We start from the raw sequence: 14744 nt of genomic DNA, 5'->3' as shown, positions 1-14744 counted from the left end.
TTTCAAAGAGCATGCATCAGGAGGGAGCCTGTTCAAGTTTGTAGAATAAATATTCTCATGCTGTTAGAGAGTTGCTATGCATTATTGGTGAGTTTTTCAGAGAGTCAAATAAATTATTAGCTTCTGAGTGTCTAACCAGCTTCTCTTTAGTGAGCTGTTCTCCACTAATTGTAGTTATTTGCCTTACTTACTGTATTTTCTAACAAGAATGCTCAAAAATGAACTAGAAGAGCTATAAACAACAGAAAAAAGAACTTAAATACATGAACTTTCAGCTAATGCAAACAAAAAAGAATTTGCATATCCACATGTATGAAAAATGCTTGTTCTTATACATAGATTTAATACTTTTTAGTTAAGATGTGAAGACAATGTAAAACTAATAAAGCATTATTTTTTTTCTATTGATGTTTTCAGGTGTCATATCTTACACAGAATATTTATTCCTCTTGTGTATTTTAACAAGTAAGTATTTTGGGGAAAGGAAAACAAAAATCCTTCCTTAGAATAATTTGTAAGATCTGAATTTATTGCTGTACATTCTTTTTTGCTCTCTCCTGCATATGGAAAAGATGATGTGTCTTTCTTTCTTTGAACCTCTCCTGTCCTACAGGAATCTTGTGTTATGCTTTAAGTTTACTCTTTAGAACACCTTTTAGTGAGCGTTGAGAAAGTTGAAGTTAAAACTTTGTTAAGAGCTAAAGTTTATTTTCTTATATTTCAATAGAATTTTCAGTTATATATACTGAATATACTGAATTTACTGTTCATAGAGGATGTTGAGTCTAGGGAGAAGCAAAGAACATCCATTATTATTGATTTAATTGACTTCCTTGTATATAAAAAATGATATCACACAGACAGTGATATAACATCTAGTGCATTTTAGAAAATCTGTCAAACTGATTTCAATACTTGTTGTGAAACAGAGCAGGAACTTTACCATGAACATTTACCATCCATAATCACTTCATCAATTCTTCTATCATTTACTTGTTATCTGGACTAAATTTGGCCATAATTCATCCATATTGCAAAGCATGTTGTCCAAAGACTTCACTTACATTTGCCATTAGAGTCCTTATGTTTATGAACTGATTAAAAATTTAACCTGATCTCAAATTTCTGTGACTTGAAGCACATAAACAAGAAATTAGAGACTCTCTCAAATCATCATTTGTTTTGACAAGTTTTTGCAAAAAAAAAACAAAAAACACTTTTTCAAAATTTCTTTTGAAAACACGGTGTTTTCATAGGAAATTTATTTCCTGCAACTTTGTTTTATTAAAATAAAAACAAAACAAACAAATAAAAAAAACAACATACCCATAATCTTGAACTGACCACTATGTCTTTTTCTTGGATTTTTTATTTCTACTGTATATTTCCCATAATCTATGAATTTGTGAACTTCCCTTAAGTTTCTATAACATTAATAATATTTTATACTGACATTGTGATTTGCATTTACTCTGTACACAAGTTTACTGATTTAAATTAGCTGAGGATGATTTTTTAGTAAAAGATTCTGTATAATTTATTGGGCTTCATACATGTTGGTTTTTTTTTTCCAATTAGTGAAGAAATATTTTTCTGTGTGTTTTTTCACAGAGCCACATGCGGGTTTTAGAATTGCTTTCAATATGTTTGATACTGATGGCAATGAAATGGTGGACAAAAAGGAGTTCTTAGTGGTACGTATATCTTCAGTGTTTGACCTTTCAATCTGTTAATGTTTTTGTGTTATCTTGAACTTCAGTTTTTGTCATGATTGTGTCCGATAACGATGGCAAATGTAGTTTTGATATCTCTTTAGAAGTTAACTTTTATAGATTCTTGGTTAGTGGTTTACACAAGCTTTCTGAAGGCTGTGCAAGGCCTTTGTTTTCTGCTGAGTAAGTACAGTTAATGGAATAAAAAAATAATTACAACAATCATAGAAACAGTTGTTTATAAAAATGATATTTGCAAAAGACCATTTTAGTACATTTTTTGCAGTTGTTTGCAAATAAATATGCATAAACACATATGAGACAAAGCTCACAAATAAAGAAAAATATGAAGCAAAATACATAGGTAGTGTGGAACAGACACAGGAGTGGACTTGTGTCTGAATGCAATTAAAAAAAAAAAAGGCACTTGACTTCATGCATGCTGTTTCTGAGTTGTTTTCAACTCAAACCATAAGGCTTAGTCCATGTAACCTGTGCTAACCTAAACAACATGGAAACTTGAAAGAAACTGTCTTCAACACACTTCATTTTCCTCAGTTTTCCTTTTTAAGGATGTGATGTACAGCCAAATGAGTGAGATCTGAGGTCAGAAATGCTTGTTTTCTTTTGTCGTAGCTTCATCAGAATAGGTTTCCTTTGCTTTGGAAGCTTCCACTTCCTGCAAAGTATGGCTTGCAAATCATTTTTTCTCTTATAATATTAAATGTACATTTGTTTCTATTTGCTTATTTGTGGTAGCCATCTATTCCTCAAAAAGAAAAAGCCACCCAACATTTAGTTAATTGGCTGATGGACCACATGTGAATGGAGGGAGTGTCTTTCATGATTCTTCAAACCACCTCATGGTATAAGCTGTCAACTTAAATAAAAAGAATGGCAGAGGAAATTGAATCAGGAATTGCCTTTCCAAATCCTCTGTTGAAAATGAGATTGAGAAAATAAGTATATAAAGGAGGGAAATAAGGATGCTTAAGGATGGATATTTACATCTTTCTTTTTAAGTGTGCTTTTATAATCCTGCTTTGTATTTAATATCTGTCATGATCTCTAGTAGCTTTTAAAAATTATTCTTTCTTCTTTTCCTGTTATTATACTTGGTGGATAGAGAAAAGGAGGATTTTCAAACATTAGATTTGCTGATTTCCTCCTAACACCATATTAAACAAGTTTTTGTGATAGATTAAACCTGACTCTAATTCTGCTGGATTACTGTGTCAGTAAGAAAGACTAAAGACTGTAAGGAGAGGATGTCTGTGTGGGAAAAAAATATGAAAATGAAAGTTGAGTTAGTGATGCTCCAGCTTGAAATATAGCTAGCTGCAGAGTAAACATTTGGCATCTGTACTCAGTGCATCGGTGTGCAAAATCTCCTCTGTACTTGGAAGCAGGAGGCTTTAGACGTAGACATATGAACTATATCCAGCATTTGCAAAAGAGTTCTCATTGATGACAATTAGCTTTCATAAAATTGGAAGTCAAGATAATACTTTCTAGAGAATGGTATAGAGATCAGCTGTTATGTGAATACTAAGAAAAAGTGTACATATAGTAAGGAGCTGCAAAATACTTTTTTTTTTTTCTGATAAAAACTTCAGTGGTTTTGTAAACTAATTCCTTGGGTGTTTGTGATTTTCTCTCTGCTTATGTCATAAGGGTGAGGTCAGGGAACAGAAGGATTGTGTTCCCTTGATACAGGAGATCTTTGGTTTGCTGCTTTCAGCAATCAATCTCATCCATAGGAACAATGTTCCTAGGAAAGTACTCCTAGGTCCTTTCACATTTGGTTTTCTACTCACTGGTATCCTATAGCATTCCTTCTGAACAAAAGATCCATTTCTAGAAGTTTAGCAAGTGCATTAATGGTGAATGCAACAGAATCCTACTCTCTTTGCTTCAGTGGCAGGGGAAATACATCCAAGGGTGCATTGCTTTTTTTCCCTTGATACTTTCTTTCTTTCTCTTTTTTTTTTTTTTTTTTAGTTTTCTAATTACCTGCTCTTCTCTTTTACTTGATGGCTTGTCACTTTACTTTTCACTAGGTATTTTCTTTCTGTTTCTCTCTCCATTTTCTTCTTTCCACAGTTTTAGGTTGCAAACTGTGCAATATTCTAGGCCATCTATGTAAATATCCTCTGGTGACTCTCCTGGTCAGTATGCATTGCAGTTGTTTCTGCTTGAAAGTTTGAAAAAAAAATGTGAAAAGGCAGACCAAGATCTGTAAATCAGTCCTGTACTTAAAAATAGACTAGAATATTGTGCTTGTCAATGTACCTATGTTTGCACTATAGGTAATTTATAAATATACGGAAATCCATAAAATATTACTTCCAAAAGAATTTACTCTTTGGTCTCTAAATGCCGTATTCATTTGTTTCTTTGCTGTCATACCTCAGCAGTAGTTTACTGATCCTTTTGTCTTAGTCATCTACCTTCTCTGAAATATTTGTTCTGATTGAATATGGAAAATTTTCTTGCAGTTTATCACACATTGCATTTTACTGAACACATGCTGATCCATGTGGAGCTCTCTGTGCATGTAATTTCAGTACTGTGTTTCTAACAGACTACTTTTAGGTAAAATTAAGTTTTTGAAGCAACTGCCACAGCTGTGTAATCATGCTACCATTGTTTGTATGCCATGATATTTGGTTATGAAAATATCATATTCCAGATGGAACAAATCTTCAGCCATAGCGCATGCTCTCTTTGGCTCATTTTGTGATTAGCACATGCTACAAATGGCAGTATAACATTTTCTGATGCAGGTTTTGAAAAGCTGAAATTCGCTGGTAGATGACATCAGAGTAGCCTCAGAGTGAGTGTGAAAAATAAATAACGACACTTTTTTTCTAATGGTTTGGAAATGTTAATAAGTATTACTATAAATGAAACCATGTAAAGACTATAGATAGTTACAAAGAAAGATAAGTACAAATCATAACATGAAGACTCTGATTTCCAAAAATAAACATGTATATTTTAAATCCTGTTTGAGGTTGTCTCAGAAGTCATGTTTAAAGTTCTTAACATAAAGAGATTTGGGAAAGAAGTATTTTACAAGACTTGAAAGTCTTTGAACAGACTTGAAAACACAAAGGTACTTGATAAATTACTCTTGAGGAGTAGTTTGTTGCTGCTTACAGAGAATGATTCGCCCCGACCAGGTGTTTCCACCCCATGCTTGTGCCAGCAGGAGTAAGAACAGATCTGTCTAGAAACTAACATGTAAAAAAGACTGATCCAGCTGACTGCTTAGCTGCACAGCTGTATTAAGTAGTACCTGACAACAAAGGATATGCTTAGAGGAGGTGGAAAAGGCTGGAACTCCCCCTTTTTGTAGGCCAGTACAGACCTAGTTTGGCTAAAATACAAAGCTGAAGAGGATGTTCTGAGTATTGTGCTTCCAAATAGAGTTATTAGCTTTATTTTGTGAAAAACAAAATTCTTTTGCCTCTCTGTGCTATGCTTAAGATGAGAGAAGGGAATGTAAAGGCATAGATGTAAACAAAAAAGCGTAATTGGAATATTGAAGCATTTTCATACTGCATGTTATGTTACCTATGTAGAATGGCTGTTATGCACGTGAGATAGACTGAAAGCAATACAGGAACAAAATTATTTGTTTTGTAGCTACAAGAGATTTTCAGGAAAAAAAATGAGAAGAGAGAAAGAAAAGGAGATGAAGAAAAACGTGCATTGTTGGTAAGTAAAATCAGAATAGTTGCAGCTGGTAGTCAACTTTGTTTTCTTTAGAATGATGATGCACTGTGTTCACTTATCACTTTTTTTTATTTCAAAACAAATTCTTATGGTAAGAAAAACAGGTTGGGTTACTGCAATTGTTGGGAAATTACTTAAGTTGTTTATAGGAAATAGAATATTTAAATATTCCATTATATGTAAGGACATATAGCATGAATTCCATTTGGAATCTATAAGTCTAAGAAAACTGAGTAGTAATGACTGTATTATTGTCTATAAAAGAGAGACATCGCTTTAGCAAAAGCAAACTATGCTCCTGTTCTCATAACTTAGGAAGACTGTTAATATAGGAATGCTGATACTTGATATTATTGTGATTGTTTTAATGTAGCTGACAAAAGGTGTTAAGCAAACTTAAGACTTTATATTCAAATTTATTTATTTTTATTAAATACTGCTTGTGACCAATACCAAATATTTTTAATTTTTATTATGTGAATAGATTTTTTGTGGAACATTGAATACTTATTTAATTCAAACTTGTGTCTATTGTGTGCATGAGGAAGGTAAGTCAGAAACAGACAAGTTTGTGGTTTGTCTGGAGGATGGCAGCAGTAGCAGAAACTTCTACTGACGGACAAGTTTCTGTCCAGTTTCTGTCAAATCCACAGCAGAAAAAAAGTTCATTCCAGATTCTCATATTTACAGCAAAAATTCTTCAGTTTTGGAAAAAGTAATGATTACAAAATGGAACATTCCACCTGACAATAATCTTCTCAACTGTCTACTTTTGTATGAAAATTTAAAGAATAAGATGAAAACTAAACCATTTTCTGTCTACCGTACATTAAATATAAATTTTAAGACCTGATATTATGTAAAATAAATCTTAACCTATTCTGTTGTCTTTATTTTTTTTCTTCTGTCTTCACACTGACATGTGATACTTGTCTTGGCGCATTTTTGCTGTATGTCAGCGTCTTCAACTTTATGGATATCATACTCCTACTAACAGTGTATGTACTCTAAATATTTTTAATTCATGCAGTCTTCACCAGTGAATTCAGATAGTATGCTATAAGGCTTCTTACTACATCTTTGCTATTCATCAAGACAAGTACTAATTAGTAAAGATGTAGTGGATCGTTACCTCTGTGAAAGGTTGCATGTGCTTCTTACATGCATTTAGAAACAGGTCAGTACCTAGAGGAAAGGTTGCTCTGTTTGTATAAAATGTAGGAATCAGTGTTTTTAGGAATATGACAAAGCATGTCTTAAGAATTGCAGGTCTGTATTTAATTAACCTGAACCTGTCTTGCCTCCTTGTGTCTAATGTGACATAATAGTTAAAGTCAAATTAAACTTTGCCTTTTTATTGCCTGACCCCACCCTACTGCCAAAAAAAAAAAAAAAAAGAGCTTTTATATTTTTCTGCTTCACTTAGAGAACAAAGAAATAAGAACTTTCATCCTGGGCTAAAATAGGATCTTAGAGAAAAAAGCCCTTACATTATGTATGTGACAGTAAACTTACTTCTGATCATTTTTGAAGAGTAGGAGATGCAACTGGCAAGAGAGTAAGTGGATCCTCAGGTTTTTTTTGATGTCTTCACCAGAATTGTAGTTCCCTTTTCAGTTTCTGTTGATGTCCTGCGGATCAGAAATTGCTATAGAGCAAGGAGGTGCAGCCTTAAACTGTCTGGGAAATGGCACAAGCGATGTGTTAGGCCCTTCTCAACTTTGAAAACAGCTGTAATTACTTGAGAAGTATCAAGATCTGTAAGACTTAAAAAAAGTAAAAAAAATAAAATAATGAACGCAGTGCAGAATTGAATGGATTAAATATTTTTGTATTTTTATCTGCTTAGGTTTTTTGTTTCAACTCATTTTCTGGTGCATACTGCAGTTGTATGTTAAGACTAGTTCTGCATGTATTGCATGAGTGCTTTTACTAGCCAAATGCCAACTGAAACATGATAATGATGATGAGATGCATGTAATGAAAATATGCATGCCCTAAAGTACTAATTCTAATGGCTAAAGAGAATAAGTTCAGAAAATACTTGAGATAAATGTATTACAGAATTGTACGCATAAAAAAGTGAGGTGGCATCCCTACACATGGCTTAGGAGATATAAGAGGGATAAGTAAGTGTTAGAGAGAAACTGAAGCCCTAAGGACCTAATCCTGTACACACTGAAATAAAGCAATTTATTTGATTTTTAGCAATTTAGGACTTAATGTAAGCAAGGGTATAATTCCCAGTAGTTTGTCACGTTTCTTTGGTGATAATTCATGGAATAATTGAGTGGAATTGGATAGAGGGGAAACTGAAATAACTTCTAGAAGCATCAGGCTAGTTAAAAAATACATTCCAGCAAATATTTTGAAGTGTTCTGCAACCGACACTTCATATTAAATATCTGCATGTATTTTTATTGTTTCTATTTTATAAAGTTACAAATGGATTTACTGCAGAAATGTTGCTTGCCTCTATAGTATTGAGCCTTATTTTTAAAAAATTTGAATTATATAATCAGTCATATACATATTCATTTATTTATATATGTAAAATACTGCCAAGGCAAATTAGTACATGGCAGTCACATGCATACTGAGACCTACTGCATTATGAAAAGCTCTTAAATATACCTTTGGTCATGTAACTGTATCACTAGTGGAGACATGGCAAGTGTATTGAAGACCTGTTCCCTGAGGTATTGTGCTGAAGAACTTAAAGAGAAAATGGAAGAGTGGAAATCATACTATATTTCAATTAACTAAAGGATTTCATATGTTTATGTTTCTGTGTTTGGCATATTGTGAAATACAGAGAGATGGTAAACCTTCAACTCAATAGTAATGGTATTCTTCATGATAATGATGTGTTACACATTGTTCAGCAGTCCAGTCAGTGTAAATCATCTGAAAGAACAATACAAATTGATACTAAAATAAATAATTCTTTTTTTGTTAGAAGATTTAACTCTTTTTGTAATTGAAGTTTCTCTTGCATGCCCATCTTGACATAAGCAGGTAGTCTTAAAAATAGGAGACCAGCTTCAGATTAACTGGTAGAGAGAAAGAGGAAAATCCATTCTGTTGCAGTTACCCTAATCAAGTTTAGATAGCACTCTGCTGTCTTCATGATCCTTTCCCCTAGATTCTTTGGAGAAGAATGAAGTATTACACTGATCTTTTAAGACTAATTGCAAGATAAAGGAGTTCATATTATAAAAAGTTTTTTTCAGGCTGCCAAAAATGATGCAGAACATCTCAGAGAAAAATGGTAATTGTTTTTTCTTTGGAGAGATTATACATTTGTTTTTTGTTTAAATAAGGTAAGTTAGTTCATTAGATGTGCACAGTATTTTCTTGAAATGTATGTTACAATTAAAGTTGGATTCATTAGGTTTGATATTTAATTTTCCTCACTAATGATTCTGAGAAGTTTGTATATCCAGTTGAATACTGACTTTTGTATTTTTACCAACAAGGAAGCAAATTTAATGCCATAATAAAGTAATACATTTTGGTAAAACAAATGTGAGGGGAAAAAAAACAGCAGCAAAATATTGAGTTTAGACTGCCATTTTCACATGTGCTTATCTAAAAAAAAAATCTGATCTGTGCTTTCTTTATTTTGTTTGAGTAGGTGGGGCCAGGTGATACTTTTTTGGCACAGCTGCAATATGAGTAAAAATCAAATAGCTGTAATAGATCAGTATTTTGATTTAGGAAGTGATGTAAATGCGTGGAGATTTTCTTTTGTTGAAGTGAGCCGTGTTTCTGATGATCAATTAGAAAAAAAGTCTCTTACCTGTTATTTTATTGTCCTTCTTGAAACTTCTGCAGGTTCTTAAAACAGAAGGAGAGGACCTTGTACCTAGAAGCTACTGGGATACCTTGAGGCGTAGCACAAGCCAAGCTCTCTTTTCAGACCTTGCGGAGGTATAAGGCAACCTCTGTCTCTGGTCCATAAACATATTCCTATTTCATCTATTTCTCTTCTCATTGTTTTCCTTTTGTATATATTTTGTTTCTTTTTTTCATTATACTTATTTTAAACCTGAAAATTCTCAGGTGCAATGGATTTGGTTCCATACAATGCTCAAAATGCATACAATAGCTCAAAGCTATTACTCCAAGTAAAAATAAAATTACCTTTTGAAAGAGTTGGAAAATTGAGTCCTCTTCACTCATTGTTGTAAGGAAGTATTTTCTAACCATAGCAGTGACACAATTTCATAGGGAGAGAAGTCATTCAGGAAACCTTTGTCATTTAGGCTTGGTCCAGTGATGAGACAACTTAATGAGAGTTGCAGCCTCTTAAGCATTTAATCTTTAGGTCCTTAATGTACTTTTTATGTTATCAAAGCTTACCCTCACAGAAACAGTTTCACACAGCTGTGGGATTGAAACAGAAATGTTTACAGTAAACAAATGTTTGTCAATCTTTTTTAATATTACAGAATCATTAGGGAGGACTAGTGATATCCCTGAGCTGCCCAATTCATTTCCATGGTTCTTTGAATTCTGTTAAGATTCTTGTTTCATGACTTGTTTTGAAATAAGTAAGTAAGACGTTTGTACTGATCATTTAAGTGGGTCTGAAAAGTAGTTCCTTTAAGCTTTCATATGCCTTGTATGGTGAAGTCAATTGCTTATCTGATTGTGGCGCTAAAGGATGCGCAGCAACTCTCCACTGAATGTCAAGTGTCTAGTCTTTAGTTGCATGCTTCATGAGCAGGATCATAGAATAGGATCATGCAAAAGAACATGGACCTGAAAGAAAAACCTCCAGGGTAAAACAGTCTTTTGCTTTGCTTCATAAGCAGAGTATGTTTCACATTAAAAGTAATTAGTGTTTCTGCTTGTGGGGTAAATAACTCCCAACGATAGTACTTCACAACAAAATAGTATAGATGATAGTATATTTTGGGTAGTTCTATATAGATGGGATACAAATAATACAAAAGAGAAGATGGCGCACCTTCAAGATGTCAAGGCTCACAGGGAACTCCACATAGGAGGGATCTCTGAGAAGAGATCCTTTCCTGGTGGTGGTCAGCCCTTAAATGGGGTTTGGGAGAGGTGGAGCCAGGCTCCACCTCTTCCAATCACACAGGTATATCACCTTCACCTGTGCCCAAATGGCTGACTCGGTGCTCACCCCCAGGTGACCAATCAGCGTTTCAGGCCGTGATTCAGCAGTTCTCATACACTGCTGTTTCTCTTCAGAAACTATTTTGTAATCTGTGGACCTGGATGAACCTTTTCTAATTTCCAAGCTAAATTTACGCCCTTTTACACCAGTCTGTCATTACTTAATTTCAGTAGGGCTTTTTTGTCTTATTTAGTGTTAATCTTCTTAGTAATGGTTGTGTCTATAAACACAGTCATAGTTCTCAGTTTTTGGTATTGTAAGCTAAACAAAAGAATATAGTTGGTAGTTGTCTTAAGATAGAACATACATTTCCAAGGTATCAAATACACCTTCTTTGTACCTTTCTCAGCTAGAATGTTTGGATTTTTTAAAAGTAAGTAAATTACCTGAATCTAATGTTACCAATCTCATTTTTAAATCAATACTTATAGTAATAATACATTAATCATCTTCTAATTGGAGAATTCTAATTAATCATCTTCTAAGTCTTATGAGGAGCGGCTGAGGGAGGTGGGATTGTTTAGTCTGGAGGAGGCTCAGAGGAGACCTTATTGCACTCTACCACTTCCTGAAGGGAGGTTGTGGTGAGGAGGGGGTGGGCCTCTTCTCCCTGATAAATAATAACAGGACGAGAGGGAATGGCCACAAGTTGCGCCGGGGAAGATTTAGGTTAGACCTGAGGAAACATTTTTTTTCTGAAAGAGTGGTCAGGCACCGGAATGGCCTGCCTAGGGAGGTGGTTGAGTCACCATCCCTAGCGCTGTTCAAGAAGCGTTTAGATGAGGTGCTAAGGGATTTGATTTAGTAGTTGGGTAGGGATGGTGATAGGAGGGTGGTTGGACTAGATGATCTTGTAGGTCCTTTCCAACCTTATGAACCTAATAAACTAGCATAGCTGATTTTTCTTTCCTTGTTTTTGAACTGATGAGTTCCTGGGCTATGAATCCAGTTATTAGTCCTTAATTAAGCCACCTAATATTAGAGTTCTGTCTGTCCCAAAATGAGTGCTCCTGTCTGTGGAAGCTCAGGGAGACAGAGACAGGGTCTCTCATTTCACTGGCTGTTTAGTGAGCTTGGGGAAACAAATTTTTTGAATTTGCTTTATTCTTAATCTACAGCTAACATGAATTCAGTCCCGATATAGATGCCCTTATACTTGCTAATCTCTACAGGGCTTTGATTTGAAGATAATTTTTACACAGAATGCCTTAGACTAATGTCTGTAACTTAAAATGTCATTGAAGGTTAATAAAAGCTATGTTAAACATTGGTTTAAGTTGTCTATAAAGTAGATAGCAGGTCTTTCAGCTCACTTATAAATGATTTTATGAAGAAAAATGGTATGTACTTCATTTGTTCCTCTGAGAATTTCTCACTTCTCACCACAACAGTCTTTATCTTGTTTTAAGTTTGAGCCAACTGGCTTTCATCCATATTCTTATCTCTCCCAAGGTACTCTCTCATCTCAGTGATACTATAGCCATCCGTACTAAGTAGCCTAAACCTAGCTGACACTAGAGTCTGTGTTGTTCCATAGCTTTTTGAGAAGGCTTTGTGTGAGCTGAAAAGGAGAGTAAATATGGTTTGTTGTTGTGAGAATCAACTTTCAAGATCTTTCTAGGTAAAAAAAAAAAAAAAAGGTTGTTCTTCACACTCAGTTTCTTGCAAGGGCAGTTTACAGTATTCATTCTGCTGCTCCTAATTTAGCAACTACACCATAGTGTTGCAATATTCCGTTTACTACTGAATTTGGCTTGTAAATTTATTCTTAAGTTCCTGACTGAAACTGGATATGAGTAAGTCTGTGATAACTATTGAAAAGCCAAGGACTTGCAGTAAGAAAATTCTCATTATTTTAAAGCATAGTATTCATATTTCATTCTTGGACTATGGTTCTACAAGTGAATCATCACTCATGAGTTTTAATTACCTTTAATCAAAACTGTGAATTTCACAGAATACAAAATCAAATAGGTTTTATTGTTATTTAAAAAACTTTAAAATATGTTAGATCAAAATAGTCTCATTTTTATAAATGCAAGTAGGTGTGGACTCTTCATTTTCACTGATGTAAAATAGAAAACTTATTATTAACAATAAACAATAGCTTTAAATGACTAAAGCTTTTTTATTTGCCCTTAAGAAAGAGAATTTATGTAATGCTATCAAGGCAAAATGAGTAATGAGTTAGTTTTTTGTTGCCTGCAGTTCTGTGGAGAAGCACACAGAGTTGAGTTTCTGGACTGAAGTTTTTAGAGATTTTTTATTGTTGTTCTTTTAGTGAGAGTGACCAAATGGGAATTGTAAAAAGACTTACTACATATTGTATTTGTTAAATGGTTCTTTAGATATGGGTGAGTGCAACCTAAGTCTTAGGTTTTGAAATGTTTTTGCAAGATGAAAGGCTGTAATTTAACATTTGATATCTTTTCAGTGTACTTGAGGGAAATTGTTTGAATGTACTTAGGGATTTAATTGCTTAAAAGACATAAGAAATCAGGGTATCTGTGTTTCAGTGTATTGTGTCTTGTAGTGGAGGAAAACAATATTAAAAGACAAATAGTGATAAGTTTTCTGAATTAATTTGCTCACTGTCTTAATTGAAGGACTTGAAATCTGTCTGTATATATACTATGTCATCTTAGTTCTCCCTGGAGAAGAATATGAGAATAAAGAGGAAGCTTAAGTAATTGAAATACAATCTTGAGAGTCCTGAACTGATGATAGTATTGTACAGAAAAGTTTTTCTCTTATTTCTTTAGCTCTTGGATCTTAAAAGGAAAGAGTGTGTTGTTAATGCCTCATATTTTTTCTTATTGTCTATACCTATATATTTTTAATGGTGGAATACTGTGCCTTGTTTAAGACCCTTATTTTACTGACTGATTTTTTTTAGCTTTTCAATATCTGAGTAATCTTTTAGTAAAAGATGTAAGATCGATGCACGTGCATCAATGCTATATTTATACCATAAAAAAGTTGAATGTACTCATCTAATAGTCATGCTGTTAAAAATGGGCAAAATTAGCTTTTTCTACTATTATAATTCTGTGTGAGAATATTTGATAGTTCTTTATTAAGGAAAGCGTATTGCTACATGTTAAAAAATAGTAATAATTGATGTCTGATGCAGAGATGACATATTTTTAGGAGAATGAATGAAAAATAATATAACTCCTTTATTTATTTATTAATTCATTTATTTATGTTTTTATATATTTGGCAGTAAGATTTGAGCTGCAGTCATCTGTTGTTTATAATACTGAATCAAATAAAGTACACCTTATTAAGTATTCATAGAATATACATATAAGATTATATGGAGTAACTTTTTTAAATACCTTCATAGTTGCCTGGTAGAAAGGAGGGGAGACTTTGTACAAGGGGAGTTATTCTTGTGATTTACCTCATCTGATTAGATCATTTTTGTCCTCCAAGGGTTTATGGTTTTATTTTTCATTCTGTTTCCATATTCATTGTAGCATCTGTAATATTAGGTTGTTATTCTAGAGTGTTTTCTACTGAATGCAATTAACAGCTCAATGCTATTTTGTGTGTAAAAATGCTCTTTTGTCTGACTAAATTAATTTAACAAATTTTAATACTAAAATCTTTTTAAACACTATGAACATAAACACAAAAGAAAATTTCTTTTTATAGAAAAAAGAAATTATATCTTTTTATATTTCTTTTTATAGAAAGATCTATTGTGTTGATAGATGTTCTCAAATTTATCATTCTGTAACTAATCCAGTCATGTTCTTTGATACATTCTTTTTAATTTTAATATTTAAGCGTGCTGATGATATTGCAAGTTCACTGTCAGATACAACACTGCTTGTGCACTTTTTTGGCAAGAAAGGAAAAGCTGAATTGAACTTTGAAGATTTTTATAGGTAAGTCTCAATTTTATGAATTACTTTTAAAGAAACTCATGCTGGTTCTAATTAATGTGTATTATGTTACTATACATATTATTTCTATATTCATGTACTTAATGTATATAGGATATTAAATTTATTCTCCCATTTTTCTGCACATATAATAAAATAATAAAAGCAACAATGAGACAGATGTATGGTGTGTTGTTTGGATGGTCCTGTGTCGAGCCGTGAGCTGTACTCAGTGATCCCTGAGCATGG

The 14744-nt window shown here is 33.3% G+C and overlaps 1 protein-coding gene across 6 annotated transcripts in view; it reads left to right on the top strand.

Moving 5' to 3' along the window:
• The window catches only part of MICU3 (mitochondrial calcium uptake family member 3), a 47322-nt gene that overhangs the window by 18633 nt on the left and 13945 nt on the right, over nt 1-14744 (top strand). For 2 of the 6 annotated variants that reach the window (XM_065736996.1, XM_065736998.1), the window contains exons 5-10: nt 418-465; nt 1612-1694; nt 5364-5435; nt 6413-6451; nt 9291-9386; nt 14398-14498. In XM_065736996.1, coding sequence (XP_065593068.1) covers nt 418-465; nt 1612-1694; nt 5364-5435; nt 6413-6451; nt 9291-9386; nt 14398-14498 — 439 coding nt within the window. The remainder of the gene's footprint in view (nt 1-417; nt 466-1611; nt 1695-5363; nt 5436-6412; nt 6452-9290; nt 9387-14397; nt 14499-14744) is intronic. The other 4 variants (XM_065736997.1, XM_065736999.1, XM_065737000.1 and 1 more) reach the window with 2 other exon arrangements.

The sequence above is a fragment of the Cyrtonyx montezumae genome, unplaced genomic scaffold, assembly GCF_038088225.1.
Source record: "Cyrtonyx montezumae isolate F1298 unplaced genomic scaffold, pur_monq_1.0 scaffold_2, whole genome shotgun sequence".
NCBI lineage: Eukaryota > Metazoa > Chordata > Aves > Galliformes > Odontophoridae > Cyrtonyx > Cyrtonyx montezumae.
Note: the sequence above shows the minus strand (reverse complement) of the source record. Positions and strands in the feature narration are given on the sequence as shown.